General features: G+C 27.4%; 1 protein-coding gene across 2 annotated transcripts; it reads left to right on the forward strand.

The window, feature by feature from the left end:
• The first annotated feature begins 1,664 nt into the window (after positions 1–1,664).
• Positions 1,665–12,177, forward strand: LOC145180640 (lipid droplet-regulating VLDL assembly factor AUP1-like). 2 transcript variants are annotated; one of them, XM_090082162.1, is made up of 15 exons: positions 1,665–2,221; positions 5,483–5,626; positions 5,712–5,793; positions 6,767–6,835; positions 6,957–7,056; positions 7,362–7,434; positions 8,041–8,080; positions 9,341–9,385; positions 10,087–10,160; positions 10,247–10,316; positions 10,475–10,565; positions 11,185–11,334; positions 11,434–11,558; positions 11,703–11,815; positions 11,912–12,177. In XM_090082162.1, the coding sequence occupies exons 1-15, from the start codon at positions 2,184–2,186 to the stop codon at positions 11,943–11,945; spliced, it is 1,248 nt and encodes a 415-aa protein (XP_089938288.1). In that variant the 5' UTR covers positions 1,665–2,183; the 3' UTR covers positions 11,946–12,177. The 2 variants fall into 2 exon arrangements, with proteins under 2 accessions (XP_089938288.1, XP_089938289.1); XM_090082163.1 differs by having other exon boundaries at positions 11,724–11,815.
• Positions 12,178–16,925: the final 4,748 nt, after the last annotated feature.

Genomic DNA, 16,925 nt, shown 5'->3' on the forward strand with positions numbered 1-16,925 from the left:
AGTCCCCTCTATTATATTTAGTTAAATTCAGTCCCGTCTATTATATTTAGAACTGTGAGTTTTAACTCACAACTGTATACATTTGAAATATAACAGAAAGTTAAATAATCTTGAAGCTTCTTTGTTCATTCTCCTAATTAATATGTAAAATATACACTAAGTTGTATATACTTTATATATTAAATAGGAAAATTTCTAAATAAGTGTCCTGATTTATATTACAACAATGTTTTAAAAGTTGCAAAAATAGATTGTGAACGGTTTTCTTTCCAAGATAAAAAAACCTTTGTGAGAAACGAGAGATGGCTACTAAAATTGTATTTTGCTTCCATTCAATAAATTTAATCGAGTCGGCAGCGGCCATTTTAAAATGATGATTTTTAGGAGTCAATGAAAAAGAAAAAAAAAACATTGAAAAAACTTTCCGCCTTCTTAACCAATGGCGTAAGGATAACCCATCAAAAAAATGGCGAGATATTAAAGCCGGTTTAATTTTTTGTAAGCAAAAAGCCTACAAAACAGTTTACATTAAGGTTTTTGACAGTTTTTTTCAATAATATTGCTATATCAGTGTTGGCATCTGCAAAAACAAATTATTGTTTTGTAAAATTGACTTCCTTCAAGAGCCAGGTTTTCCTACCATTTTAAACAATGGCTCAAAAGTTATAAGTACTCAATGTAACTAAGAACGGAAATACCGCAAAAAACAAATCTTTTACCCTAAACATTTTTTCACAAAGCTTGTATTATTGTTTATCAAATAGTGAAAAAAAAAAAAACATCTAATAAACAATAATACTAAATTTGCAAGTTAAATGACGTTTTTTTTAACAACGTTTTTAAAAAATTTAAAGCGATAAATTCACTGAGATTTAAAAAAGCTAACACATCATACTTTCTTTTAACTTTTGCACAATCAAAAAACTGCCTTTTCAGTTGCTGATTTTCAAACGTATTTAAAATTCGAGATTATTTTACGAATTAATTGTTCACATGTTACATGAACTTTGTTTGTCAAAGAAACTTTACCAAACTTAACCACTTTTCGGTAAAAAGTTAAAACTGTAATGTTTACAATGTTCACATCGTTTTGGAATTCTACTTTGGTAGCTTGAGCATAATAAATTTCATAATAACAAAATGACAGCATAAATTCCAACATATTTTATCTTTTTTAAAGAAAACTTACAACAAAATTGTTACTTTTTTGGCGGGTTATGAATGTTTTTTTGAAAATTTTTTTCAGGTTTCTAGACATAATATTCTGGTCTCTGAATATAATGCTCAAGTTTCTAAACATAACTTAGTAGGCTTCATTTTAAACATAAAAATAAACTTCAAACGAAAATGACAAAACTGTAAATTTAAAAAGGAAAATATTTTATTGAAACCTAAAGAAAACTTTGAGCCAGAGTTACCATCAGTCTTAGCATCACAAAAATGTAAAAAAACGTAAAAAATGTAAAATGAATGAAACCATTATTTTTTCAACTTGCAATGACAAATAGAATTTTAAATAACACGATATATTAGTAAAAAAAAGTAAGCAAATAAATTATTTCAGGCTTTTACTTAAGTGAATGAACGTCAACATAGCTTATAGCCTTCAAGTTATAATAAATGACATTAATTATTCATAAGTTTCAGGTGATAAATTTGGGTTTGTTTCTATTTGGGTTGTATATGTGACCTTCTGTACTAAAAATGACTTCACATTCAACAGTTGATGCTGAATGAAACATTTGGGATATTTTCTTTAAATTTCTTAAAGAAGTTCCACAACTTTTCCAACATAAAAGAAGGATATTCATATTACGTTAAAAGAGGACCTTTTAGTACTGTTCAAAGTCTTTGTTTATCATTTGTGCATTGGAGTTTAACCTTTTGAACTTTATGCTTTAAAGGAGAAACTTGGAGAACTTCATGAGTTAAAACTGTCGTAAAAAAACATTAAAAAATTTTTTTCTTGTAATATTATTTCTTTCAAGGCCAAGTTCTTTGGTTAAAATCAAGCTGCGTATTTAAAGATTTGCGTTTTCGTGTCTTGACACATGGGACAATAACAAGACACGATGAGTTAGATTTGCTTATCAAATATAAATCGTAGATTTAGATTTTAAGAAACAAGTTACCTCAAAAGTCATTCAAAAGTGATAAACTATATTGTTAAATACAGATAAAATATGTCGCTAGATATCTCAGATTTATTTAATCTTAAAAGGTTTGTAGTTTTTTGCTATTTAATAAATGAGTTCGTGGCTACTTTAAAACTAAATAAACACAAACAGACACAAAGACCCAAACACAGAGACACATACATGTATACACTATATTACAAGCATATAGAAAACCTTTCTGTGTATTAGTAAATTGCTGATTAAGTTTAAATTCCAGCCTGGATTGTTAATTTATGCGTACGTTAATGTATCGCAGTTGGAAATCTCTACATATCTTGAAAAATGCAATATTTTATGCATAAGAGATCATATAGAAGTCTACTTAGTCACATAAAACCAAAATGAAGAAAAACTGCTTTAATATATACACCATTGAAATCAAACCAGTTTGTCTAAGAAAGAAAATTTTGTTTGAAAGTTTTGTTTACTTAGCACAAAATGTTGAAATTGTATCATGTAAACTTTTTCATTTTTACAGCACAAATAAAGGTATTGCACATTAATCCATCAACTCAAATGAAGCCTAAGATAACTCAATCAATTTAAGTGTATTTTCATTAATTTCCAATATTTATTTCTAGAAAAGCGCAAAATGCTTCATTAGTTACAGCAAAATATACTAGAGGATCTTTTTTTAAAAAAAAGTCATAAAAGGACAAACAAAACATATAGAAATAAATACAACAAACTAGGAAAAAATATTCTGATTGAAGGAAGGATAGTATAAATCTGACTATGAAAAAAAGTCTAAAAAAAGTCAGAACCGATTTTTCTTCAGTCTTCTACCAATCATGATTCCATTTTTTTTTTTTTTTTCATATGCTTGGTGGTTGGTAGGTCTTTTTAACCTATCCCAGTGCCAGCCAAAGTGATGATGTAGCTTGCTTTTTGTATTAATTCAATGACTCTTTCTAGAAGCAGCAAGTTCTTGAATGTGATAAAAGAAAGTATGTGTTTTCGGAGTCACACTGACCCTTTATAGCTGACAGTATGATCTCTGAAAGCCAGATACACTTCAAAAGTACAATGGTTCTCAGCAAGCATTTTAAAGATACCTATGATTTAGAGAAGCTTTTGACACTCATTCCCTTTAAACTGACCACCATGGAATGGCTTATATTTGATGTGAAGTGAAATTTTGTTCCTCTGCTTTTGACTAAAACTCCTTTAAGGATTTTACTAGGTAGTTTACAACACCAAGGAAAAGATGGAACTCCATTGGGGAATTCATATCCAAAACAAGTGTTGCCAGGGGCTGACAGCAGAAGCTTATAAATAACATTTTTGAAGAGTTTAGCTTAACCTGCATTCTTGAATGCTTAAAAGCACTTATGGAGACTTCCAAATCAGCAAAGATTGCCTTTCTTGGATAGAATTCTTGAATCAATATCACACCATGTGCACGAGTATTTGTTAGCATGGGACTGCAGGCCACACAGGATGTTGGCAAGCTTCATGTCACAGGAAACAATCAATTCAATATTGTCTGGATGGATCTGAATGTTCGAGCAGCGTTTTGATGTTTTCATAATTTTCAGGGACTTTTTCAATTAAAGTAATCAGAAGCTGATGCTTTTGCTGGTTGTATTACAAGAACAATGCAACAAGCAAAAGACAGTAGTGTTAAAAAGCAAGAATTTTTTGCTTAAAGGGTGTTTTGCTTAAGAGGATTGTTCTCCCTTAATTCCAAGACTGGTTTTTAGGAAACCACTACCACCACCAATATTCAGCTTCACAATGTGATTATTGTAAACTTGTCTTTTCAACAAGATTTTCATTTGCTTCAAGTTTTTTGTAATGCACCACCAGTTGCTGTTTTTGCATTTTGAGAAAAGAGCCTGAAATTTTTTACCAGGAGTAAGTAGAAGTGGTCTGCCAGTGGATTGTGCAAGCCTATTAGTTCTATGAATAATTCACAGTGTAAGTAATTTGTTCTCTGATCTTCATGTCAGTAAAGACAAGCTGTCTCATGTTTTCTCAGAAGGTAGACTTGTTGCAATTACGTAGCATACACTTTCCAATTATTGTCAATCAACCAGAGCACCTTTTATCAATTTTTGTTGGCTTTAGGTGTATAAGATACTTCAAAAAGGTGTGTCTCATTTAGCTTTAGATGGCTGATTTGTAGATAAGAAAAATAACATCCTTGGCCTTAAGTTGGAGGGTGAGTTTTGATGAAGTTGAAAAGAGATGCCAGAGAGATATTCTCTCAATTATTCTTTTTTAAAGGTGAACTCTGCAAATCTCACACACTCTAACTGGTACTCTTGGATCATTAAAGTTGATTTTAGAAGCAAACAATTCTTTAGTGCAGTCAATCAAAAAAGAAATGAGCTAAATTTAGAGCAATTTTGCAGGCAGAGAAAGCAAACAGTTTTTCTGCAGTCACAGTGAGTTTTGAGAAAATTAGGCTTTTTTTTTTTCAAAAAACCAAGAGAGTTAAAGATGGCTTGTAATTTTCAGAACAACTTACAAGACATGTCTTTTCCTGGAAAATTACATTTTTAATTTGAGCTCTAACTTACATAATATAAACCCTTTCTTGGAAATAAAATACGTAATTGGAGGTTCATGAAAATACACTTAAACTGAATGAGTTTTCTTAGATTTCATTTGGGTTGATGGATTAATGTAGAAAAACTTTGTTTGTGCTGTAAAAATGCAAAAATTTGCATGCTATCATTTCAACATTTGTGCTAAGTAAAGAAAATTTTCAAACTAAATTTCCTTTCTTGGAGAAAATAGCTTGATTTCAACTTTTTCATCTTTTTGAATCAGGAACAGGTAAATATTAATCCCAAAGGGTAGTCTCTTAGAAAATTCAAGTTGAGATTTTCTTCATTTCGGCATAATGTGTAATGAGAAAAGTAAAAATAAGGACTCTAAATATTAGAAAAAGAAAAGTTATTTTAATTTTTTTAAATGCTGTATTTTTCAATATAAAGTTTTTTTTGTAAGAAGAAAGAAAAAGTTTAAGCTCAAATAAAGAAGTACTAATGTGTGTTTTTTTCCTAATTTACTTTTTTTTAGTGTTTCAATTATTAGTATGCAATAACATTTTTTAAACATATATATGTACACATAAATTACCATAAGCTTAAACTAATCTGTAAATGGATTTTATCAATAGAGCAGTTAAAAAATTCTCCTTACTTCAAAAAAAAATGAGCTTATATATGAGATCATTTTTTTTAATATGAGTATACGAGATCATTTTTCTTTGGAGAAAGATAACTTGTATGATCTCATATAAGGTATTTACTATTTAAAAGTACTTATGCTAAATGATAAATATAATTCATTAGGTTTTCAAGTTTTGGACCATGTACAGCAATACTTTTCCTGGTTTATTCCCCAATTGGTTTGACTTTACTGGTTCTTCGTGTGCTTATTTCATTTCAGTATTTGTTCTTGTTAGCACTATTTCCTAAACACTGGCTGGTTAGAAGGTGCTGTTTAGTTATTACACTTTTTTAGAATATTAAAGTTTAATCAGTGAAAAATCACTAAATGAAGCATAATTTTCAATTTTAGAATTTTAATACGTGTCTACTGTTTCTTTATGGGAGCTATGATTACATCTAGTGGTACTATTCATAAGAGAAAGGATGCAAAGGTTTGTAAAAAATGCAAGAAATTTGTGCACTTATATTTAGAAATATACTATATTTATTCAAGAAATATATATTCACATATGCACACATAAAGTATCAATAAGTTTTATGAGGCACATTTAACCAGTACTCACTCATGCTTAATTGATTAGAAATGCAACAATAACAAAATCAACTACAAATGCTTAGTTTTAATTAGTGGGTTATTTTAGTGTCAATTCATGAATAAGTATTTTTAATGAGGTTAAAATTTGGCGATTTGTATCAAATCTTTTGATATACTCTTCCTATGCTGTTGATGGACAAAAAAATGGAATCACCACTTTATACAACTTTTTTTCCAATATTTAATAGTCCTATGCAGCCTTAAGTTCATTTTTAATGTTGGTCCGTGAATGTCTGAAAAATCTTTTATGCTTTAATGTTTGTCTTTGGGAATGATATAAAAATCTTCAATTTTTAAGTTATAAAGTAGCTCAAATTTGAGCAATAAAAAAAAGTTAATTACAGAAAATAATGCTTACGATTTTTATTTCTTTTTTGTAAAAGGTGGTTCAAACAAACTTTATTTGATAAATTAGCACTTAAGTCATAAAGAAAATAGTAGCATATTTTCACAGTCATTTTATTATCATAAACTTAATAGCAAATAAAAAAAGTAAAAAATCTTCGCAAAACTTTTGTGTTAAATAAACCGAAATTTTCTTACAAAAATTTTATTCTTCTAGTAAATATTTCATTCTTCTAATAAAACTTGGTTATATGTAAAATAATATGTAAAATTTTTGTAAATTGTATACTGTAAGTTGTATTTGTATGTTTATAGTATTTTGAAAATATGTATATTGATTAAAAGACCTTTCAGTGAGCAGTTTTACTCAAAAGCTGAAAAATTTTTGCAAAATTTTCTTTCCTAAAACAAAAAACTTTTCTTTTTTTTTTTTTTATTTAACTTTACTTGTTTGATTTTTTTAGGCAATTGTTTCAAATCACATTTCATGTTTGGATAGTTTTGTTATTGAAGCAGTTATTCCATCAGTTCGTGTAAAAAGTTACTTAAAATTTAGTAGACTTCAAAATGTATCTTTCTTGACCTGCTTATTTGAAACTTCTTTTGAAGTTATCTTGTTGTTTTTGATAAAATCTATCATTGGATACTCTTTAGATTTGCAGTCAGTCAAATTTAGCAACAGTTTTTAACTGGCTGATGGGGTATAAAAATTTCAAATTGGAACAACTATCTGAGCTTACAGGCGTTTTAACAGGTTTGTTGAAGATTTTCCCAGTATTTGTTTTTTAGTTTAAAATTTTATGATCTGGAGAAAGTTTTTTATGTTTGAATAAAGAAGTAATGATGATTCTTTTCCAATACCTGATTTGATGTTTTATGCATAGTTTTACATTGTTTTTAATGGATTATCTGAAAAGTCAAAGATAAAAAATGCTTCTCTGCTTTAAGACTTCAAAATAATTTGATTTTATTTTGTAGCATTTTTCATGTCCTTACAAAGTTTTTTTGATGTTTTTAATCTTACTGTTTTGTTTTTTTCTTTTTTTCTTTTTTCTTTAGCCTCAAATATTCCATTTGCATGTTTTCCTGAAGGAGACATAACTTGCGGAAATAAAGGCTTGCTCAAATTTTTGTAAGAAGAATTATTAATCTATATTCTGTTTATATTTATAAAATATTAATTTGTAATTATATGTTTGTAATTTATAGTTATATGTATATAATATTAATACTGTTTGTATATATATAAAGCCATATACTGTTATTTCCATAATTATCATAATCATCTTTTTAATTATAATCATCCATATTTTGAATTCTTATATATATATATATATATATATATATATATATATATATATATATATATATATATATATATATATATATATATATATATATATATATATATATATATATATATATATATATATATATATATATATATATATATATATATAAGGGACTGTCTATCATTTATTAATTTGTTATTCTTTAATCACTTTCATATTCTTTTCACATTCTTCACTCATAAAAATGTTTTGGGGTAAGTTGGTTACATAAACAATACTTTGTAAAACAGGTTTTGCCTTTGCATTTAGTCTGAAGAATCCTTTTAAACTAAGAATGGTTTAAAAATGTTTTTTTTTTTTTTTTTCTAAAAATGGTTTTTTTTTCTAGTACATTTAATTATTTTTTGATAATAGGTTCTCTTTTTTGTACATTTGTTTGTCTTTAGAAAATGGCCTTTTGAGTTGTCAGTTGGATTGGTACAGCCTGTAAGCTTATTTATACAAGTTTTGATTATTTTTTAAAATATGTCTTCATTTTATTTCTGTAACAGTTTATTTTAATGGACATGGTGATACATAACATAAATTGCATACATTATATTTACATAGAACCAAAATTACATATGTTGGAACCATTAATTCTCTTTATTTTGAATAAAATTTTGTTTTGAAAATGGTTCCTCAGGCTTAGTATAGTTAGTGAAAAAAAAATCTTTTTGGTGTTTCTAACCTGCTCAAGCCCCACAAACATTTTATCAGTATCAGGATATTTGAGTAGTATACAACTGGTGATGTTCATTATATTATTAGACTTTATAGCTTTTGTTTAGTTATTATTGTCAACATTCAGAATTTAGCTATGATAAATTACCTATAACAAAATTCACTTTTTTTTTAAACAATGAAATACTTTAAAAATAAAAACCAAAACATTTTGTTATTCTTTTGTTGTAAACTTTTTTTTGAGTGTTTTTTTCAAATTAGTCTTTTTATCAAATTAATCTTTTTTAACATAAAATGAAAAAAATAAAACTTATGGTCAAATAGCCTTCTTTAGCCTCAAAAACTACCCATCCAAGCTCAGGTGTGGCAGTTATATTTTTACTAGAGGGAGCATAATGGAAAAATCAAATATACTTCTCAAAAGTAGCTACAATAAAATAGTATTTTTAATTTTCAACTTTTACCTGAATATTTTTAAACCATGCTGTAGAGATTATTACAGGTTTTTCGGAAGTAAGAAAAAGCCTAAGATAAAATCACTATGAGTGAGTTTTCAATGATATACCAAAGCAAGGATCTAAAAAAAAAGGGGAAATTTTAAAGCTGCAGAAGGATGCTTTGGGTTAGTAATGGGGATGTGTTTTACTGTAGATGTAGATAAAATGTAGTCATAAAATGCTGTGTAAAGCAAAACCTGTTTTGTAAAGTGTTGTTTATGCCACCACCCTATTCCCAAAGATATTTATTCCACCACCCTATCACCCAAAGATTTTTATGAACACACACTAGATGTGACAATATCTAATATCAATACAGTGACCCATATCAGTTTTGATATATTTACCAATATTGAAAATAAGAAAAATAAGCAGTGCTTGAGTAGGGGAGAAATGCTACAAAGTTGTCATGATTTAAATTTCGGTTTAAAGAAAACCCTTTTTTTTGGTTATTCTTATTTCAACAGTAAATATTTTAATATTATAAGTTATTATTACTTTTTTTTCTCATTTTACCTTTTCTTAGATTGTTATTTTATCAAAGCGTCCTTGGTTTATCCCTGTCAACGTGGTAAGTTTTTAAAATGTAAATGTTGAATATAGTTTCAAATTGTTCTTTTTTGTTTTTACACTAACACCACTATTTTTTTTTTACACTAACACTACTATCTTTAAATAGTTTGAAATAATTTTCAACATTTAAAATTGAAAAAACATTTTTTTAGTATCATTTCTTTGTATTCTATTTAGTTAGCTCTAATATTATTAGCTGCAAGTCTTGTTGTTTTTGTTTGTTTGTTTGTTTTTTTTTTTGTTGTTTTTGCTGTTGTTTTTGTTGTTGTTTTTGTTGTTGTTTTTGTTGTTGTTTTTGTTGTTGTTTTTGTTGTTGTTTTTGTTGTTGTTTTTGTTGTTGTTTTTGTTGTTGTTTTTGTTGTTGTTTTTGTTGTTGTTTTTGTTGTTGTTTTTGTTGTTTTTGTTGTTGTTTTTGTTGTTGTTTTTGTTGTTGCTTTTTGTTGTTGCTTTTTGTTGTTGTTTTTGCTGTTTTTATCGTCCTTTAGTTTTAAGTTATTTTATTGTCACTGTTAAAATTGTTTTATTATAAATTATTATAAATTGTATTTAATGAAATTGTTTAAGTTTTTTTATAAATCTTTTTGTTTTTGCATTTTGTTTGACATCCACACAAAAAAGAAACTAAAATAAATCAACTTAACTATTGATGTTAAAAGATCGTAAAAATTTAAGATTTTAAAGAGTTGTTTTTATTTTTAGAGTTACATTCACAGCACTTTTTGGTCTGATTTGTTTTGGGTTTTATATGTCCCATTTACACAGTTCCACATCAGGTATCAGGTGTTTCATATATCTCATTTCACAGTTCTGTATCAGATATCAGCATTTAATTGTTCATTTTTTTGATGGATTTATTTAGCTTTATGCAGTGTTGCTTCATTCCTGATAATGAAGAAGAACTCGATGAGTTTGTGAAAAAGTTACAGCATGTGATTATTTTTTTGCTTTCTCAAATCAAACTCAAAATAAATTTTTTAAAAAGAAACCAGAATAAAAGAACTTTATTATCTGTATACAATTTTTTTTTTTTTTTAGTTTTTATATTTATTTAGTGAAATAAGTTATTGCTTGAATATTTTTTGTTAAGGATATGGCATATGCACTTGGAATAACAGCAACAAACTTCACATCACAAGATAAACAAGAGTTCATCAAAAGATTAAAGCATGAAGAGGAAAGTAGGAAAATTATCTTTTGTTTGCTCATATTAGGTGTGATCAATTTTTTTATTATTATAAATGTTAATATAAATATAGTGTCATGTTAGGTGCCATCTATGTCGATTTTTTATTGTTATAAATGTTAATATAAAGATAGTGTCATGTTAGGTGTCATCTTATGTCAATTTTTTATTGTTATAAATGTTAACATCAAGTGGTTTTAGCAATAAGTAAAAATGACGTCAGTATTTAAGTTCATTTTTGGTGATGTTGTTTAAAAGTTTAATTTCTAAAATTCAATCAATTATCTTAACGTCCACTGATTGAAAAATCAGAATATAAAATGATATAGTCTATACTTTAAAAAAAAGTATATAATTTCTGATATTTATTTTTATTTCTCCAGAAATTCAACATCATATGCAGTTATAAACTAAGTTCCATTAAAATTTAATTATTTAATATTGCAGTAAATTTAGCTACAAATTGTAAATAAAAGTTCATTTTAGTATATATATATATATATATATATATATATATATATATATATATATATATATATATATATATATATATATATATATATATATATATATATATATATATATATATATATATATATATAATATATATATAGAAAAGGAACGTGTTACAAATGTAAGCACACTTATGGACAGTCAGTTTAAGCATACGAACAGGCAGTTGGACTTCGATCTTGCTAAAATGGTTGAACAGGTCAAAAATGTTTTGCCTCAAGTACCTGTAGTAGTAGTTACAGAAAATCTGAGTAAGTTTGATCATAAATTTATGCCAAATTTGTTTTATAGTTTCTAAAATGTAAACCTCGGTAGTCAGTTTAAAAGAGTATAAAGTGTCTTCTTCCCAGAGAAAACAAAGCACGTTGACCGGACAATTACACAACTTCTTGATGGTTCCGTAAAATACACACCTCTCAATGATGAGGAGCAAAAAATTGAAAGGATTCAGCAAGATAAAAACAGAGAAGAAAAGGTGAGTCTTTGGTTTTTATAAAGTTCGACTAAAATTTTGTTTAAATGCAAATAAAACAATAAAATGTTTTGCTGAATATATTTATTCGTATCATTAGGCTTTTGACTTATTCGGAGTCTCAGAATTGTTCTTTTTCAATACTAGGTTTGTTTAGTTCACCCGCAGGTTGTTAAAGGTAATGCATTTGGCAAATCAACTTCAGCTCGTCACCTGTCCTTTCAAGAAAGAAAACGTTTAATGATCGAAGAAGCAAGAAGGTATGATTTCTTTAATAACGTTTCAATTTTAAGAAATGTTACATGATACTGATAATAGAAACTTACATTTATTTTGCTATTAAACTTTACTTTTAGGAACTATCTTGAGCTTCATCCAGAATATAAATAGCTTCCCTTGATCACCAACGATCGGTCACCTCGATCCTTTCACCATGATCCTTCAGATTTTTTATAAATACAAAAAGTAAGCGTTAAAAACAACTCGCAAGAATCTGCAAGACACAAAGAATGATCCTCTTCTTGAGAGCATCAAAAATTTGACGCTTTGCATCCATGAAATGTATCTCAGTAAAAAATCATGTAAAAAAATATTCTTTCGGTAAATCATTATCAATGCTCAATTTTCACTGTTTCTTACTTTCGTGCTTTTATTATAAGAAAGAAAAAAATTACGAAATTCTTTAACAATTTTAAACTACGTAAAAAATGTTTATTAAAAAAACAAGACGTAAGTTAAAGAAAAATCAGTTTTAAATTCTTTTGCAAATTCAACTGATTGGTTTCAAAATTACAGTTCGAAACTAATAAATTTGCTATTTAAGAAATAAAAAATAGAGGTCTTTTGTTATGGGTTTTTTGAAGCTATTTAGAAATAATAAACAAAGCGCAAAAAAAGATGGCACTAAAGACAATCTATAAAGAAGTTAAATAAAATTGCAACAGAGTTGTCTCTGCAAATTCGGAAGCTCTACATACTTTTCTCTTTCTGTTATGTAAAATCGTAACAGAAGTTTAATGCAAAAATTGCGGAAATAAAGGCTTGCTCAAATTTTTGTGAGGAGAATTATTAATCTATATTCTGTTTATATCTATAAAATATTAATTTGTAATTATATGTTTGTAATTTATAGTTATATGTATATAATATTAACACTGTTTGTATATATATAAAGCCATATACTGTTATTTCCATAATTATCATAATCATCTTTTTAATTATTATCATCCATATTTTGAATTCTTATATATATATATATATATATATATATATATATATATATATATATATATATATATATATATATATATATATATATATATATATATATATATATATATATATAAGAATTCAAAATATGGATGATTATAATTAAAAAGATGATTATGATAATTATGGAAATAACAGTATATGGCTTTATATATATACAAACAGTATTAATATTATATACATATAACTATAAATTACAAACATATAATTACAAATTAATATTTTATAAATATAAACATATAGATGACTTTTGATTATACATGTTTTTAGACGATAGCCGTAGTTTTTTTTTAAACCAACACTCTTTTTGGTACATTTTTGGCTTTAACAGTTTTGTACAGTTGATATTATTTATAAAAGCTCATAACTCACCATAAGATGTTTCCTGACGTCACTCATGCAGTCATGTTTTTTTTCCAAAACCACCAGAGGATTGGACCTTAGATGAACCAGATGAAGAAACTCCAGTGCAGGTTACTGACAGTGACATTGACCCAGATTTTGAACCTTGCTCATCAGGTGATCCACATCTAACAACACAGTCAAAATTGAACGATTTGGGTCTGTCAAAAGCAAAAGCCGAGTTGCTGGGTTCCAGGCTGCAGGGATGGTGTCTGCTGTCACCAGGTACAAAAATTTCTATGTTCAGAAGCCGGCACCATGATGTCACCAAATGCTTGTAATAAAACAATAAGTTTGTATAAGATGTTCATGAGACCAAACGGTTAAAAAAATAACATTTATACGATTACGCACTGGATTGCAAAAATATATTAATATTCTGAATGCGCAGAAGGAAAACTTAGCCCATTCATAAACTTATTATTTATTTATCTCTTGACAATTCGATATTAGTAATAAGTAACATTAACTAAAAAAAGTATTTTGGATTCTTGTTTGATTTAACTCTTGATATCGCTTATAGATGACTTTTGCCAACCCTGATTTAACTACACTTAACTACAAGCAACAAGCAACCTGCAAATATGAGAAACATGTTGAACAACTTGATTTTTAAAAAAATGTTTAAAGAAAGAGGAGCAACTGGTTTGAAACTTGTGAGTTTAAAATTTAATTTAAACATGAAATCTTTTTGTTTTAATTTCCAAATATAAAAATGAGAAAACTTCAGGTAAAACTTCCAAAATTATTTGAAATGTCTTGTCAAAATAAGTTTAGTTGTTTTGAATAAAACTTGTCTTTGGGTCTATCCTATCCTGTCTTACCCTTCTAAGACCTGAACTGTGAGCTCTGCCACCTGTGAGACAGTACCATATGTTAGAAAAGTATTCAAAACAAACTATGACTAAATTTTGGCGTTAATATCCAATTATTTCACAATAATCATTGTTAAATAATTGTTATGAATTGATGAGTTAATGATCATAAGTGAATTTTAAAAAATATATTTAGTAATAAAAAGATTTCTAACCCCCTTGTTGTCTGTAAAAATAAGCTGAAAAATACAACGATCGAAATTGCAGAAATACAATAAAGAATGCAGATTACTTTTACAAAAAGATCTCCTTCTATTGTGGAAACTGAATACTTTTAAATATGATTTGCTCTCTCCGACTGTTGGTTATTTGTGTGGTCTGATGAGCAGCTCTCTCCGACTGTTGGTCGTTTGTGTGGTCCGATGAGCAGCGTTAAAGTAAGAGCTGTGTGGTGGAGCTGCATAATATAAAAGTAACACAGAAAAATATTGCACTGTGAAAAAATGGCAAAATTAAATTTTGTCATCGGTAATTTATCACAGATAAATTCTGAATATTGAGAAGAAAAAAAACTGAAATAGATATAAAACTTCATCGAGAATAAATGTTCAAAGATTTTCTATTTTTGTTTGTCCAATTTCCAAGATGCTTCTGCATCTGTAAATTAACAGAAATATATTATGCTTTAGCATCTACTTCTATTACATCCTTAAAAGAAATATTGTAAATAGATTAACTTATCATGAAACCACTTTGAAATCTTGTGAAGGATTATTTTACGCGAATATCGAACCATACATTTATTATTGTTGATCATAAAAAACTAAAAGGACTTATCAAGTAAAATTTGTTTGAGAAATGGAAATTACTAAATAATATTATCAATCAATTAGTAGCATAATATTAATCATGACTAATCTATAATCATTAGAGACAGCAAACATGTTATATATATATATATATATATATATATATATATATATATATATATATATATATATATATATATATATATATATATATATATATATATATATATATTGTCTGTTACATTAAAAATACAAGCATGCGTTCTTAGTGGTCCTTGTCAATTAAGTTTATCCCGTTTGTAAATATACAAGCATGTCTTTTAGAAATGAAATCGACAGATCACAACTTCAGGTGGAAAAACCTCTCGGATCAAAATAAATTTCAAATGTTTTAAAGGAATAAATGATGCATTCTACTTTTGAATAACTAACGGTGTACATACTTTAAAATGCATTGGAAATAATTAGACCACTGCAAAATTACAATGTATAAATTTTGATGGCTTAATCTGAATATCGGCCAGCTCCGTTTTATATGTAATTTACATAATTTAACAGGAAGGCAAAAAACTTAATGAAAAGTAAAATATTTACAATTTCCATATTTAAAAATTATATTTGGCGCCTTATTATTTTGAAAGCTAGGAGTTGTTTAATTTTGCATAATGTAGGTGACAACCACGTGTATGCAGGTGACAACCACGTGTATGCAGGTGACAACCACGTGTATGCGACAACACCAAAACATGTGTTTAGGTCAAAAGTAGAGATTGATGGTTAAGTCATCGATATTCATTGTCGAATGATTATGATACTGGGCGACTTCCTTAGCCAAAATTCATTATCCAACTTTGCTGTTGATAGTCAAATGTCACAGTTAATCTAAAAAACCTCAAGTGAACCATTCGAGTAACAAATTGCTTAATTGGTTCTTAAAGTATTTTGTGTTAAAACATTTTGTGTAAAGTGGTGGACTATCGTGAGCTCTAGAGTTGAAGGTCCAAAAACAAAATCGAATGATATTTGCATAAAGGCTGTAACTTCCGTTGATTAATAGCAAGTAGATTTTTTTGCAAAACTGTATTTCTACTTTTGTAGAAAATTCGGAAAGTGAATCAATGGCAAAAAATTTAGTTATAAGTATTGCATGTTTCTTTCCAAAAAAAATTTCTCATCATATTCAACATATTGCAAAGTATTTATTGAGTTGTATAATGTATTATTCACATAAGAAATACAACGTAACAAAACCTTATCAAATATTCTACACTATTTTTCTAATGCAATTCGACACAATCAGATGTATTTAAAAAAAACAGCGAGAAATGCGGACGAGAATGTTTTTCAGAAATTTAAAGTTTACATAGTATGAATGGCGGTACACAAGAATGAATGGTGGTACTCTGTGAAAAGTGTGAATTGAATTTCAAGTCAGTATGAAGCGATAATTTTCAAGTCCGCATTCAAAGCAGTAAGATCATAGCAGAGATGCACAAGTAAGATCATAGCAGAGATGCACAAGTAAGATCATAGCAGAAATGCACAAGTAAGATCATAGCAGAAATGCACAAGTAAGATCATAGCAGAGATGCACAAGTTCTAAAAGTTATACCTCTAAAAGTTATACTTCTAAAAGTTATACTTCTAAAAGTATGAATACAATAAAAGATAACTTTTTTTTTTAATGTAAGAAAAAAAAGAAAAAAAATGGGTTGATGCTTATAGTTGCCAATACGATTTAGGTTACAGAAAAAATATGCAGTAAATGCTCCAATGATATCCGACTTCGACTTATTGATTATTTACAATCTTACAGGTGTTAAAGACACGGTAAACGATAGCATAAGTTTACTCTGAAAAACTCACCTCATTTTGTAGCTGAAAAAAAAGTTTTGTAGTTTGATGGATAAACTAAATAAACAGTCATCGTACAAATTAAAAACTTATAGAAGAAAAATAAATCGATGGTAAGTTGTGCAGCGTTTCAAAAATCTTAAAATGCTCTTTTCTACTGTAACTTTTTAATGTCTTTAAATATTTATGTTTTACACGTTTGCTAAAACATCGCTTTTATT

The sequence above is a fragment of the Hydra viridissima genome, unplaced genomic scaffold, assembly GCF_058129835.1.
Source record: "Hydra viridissima isolate aposymbiotic clone 2 unplaced genomic scaffold, HvirCarnegie_v1 scaffold_3, whole genome shotgun sequence".
Classification (NCBI taxonomy): domain Eukaryota; kingdom Metazoa; phylum Cnidaria; class Hydrozoa; order Anthoathecata; family Hydridae; genus Hydra; species Hydra viridissima.

Excerpts from the sequence above, each read along its gene's own strand:
- LOC145180640 (XM_090082162.1), top strand. The coding sequence starts at position 2,184 with ATGTCGCTAGATATCTCAGATTTATTTAATCTTAAAAG. Across the intron at positions 9,386-10,086 it reads GGTTTATCCCTGTCAACGTG|AGTTACATTCACAGCACTTT; the intron begins GTAAGTTTTTAA and ends TTTTATTTTTAG. Across the intron at positions 11,335-11,433 it reads AGTAGTTACAGAAAATCTGA|AGAAAACAAAGCACGTTGAC; the intron begins GTAAGTTTGATC and ends TCTTCTTCCCAG.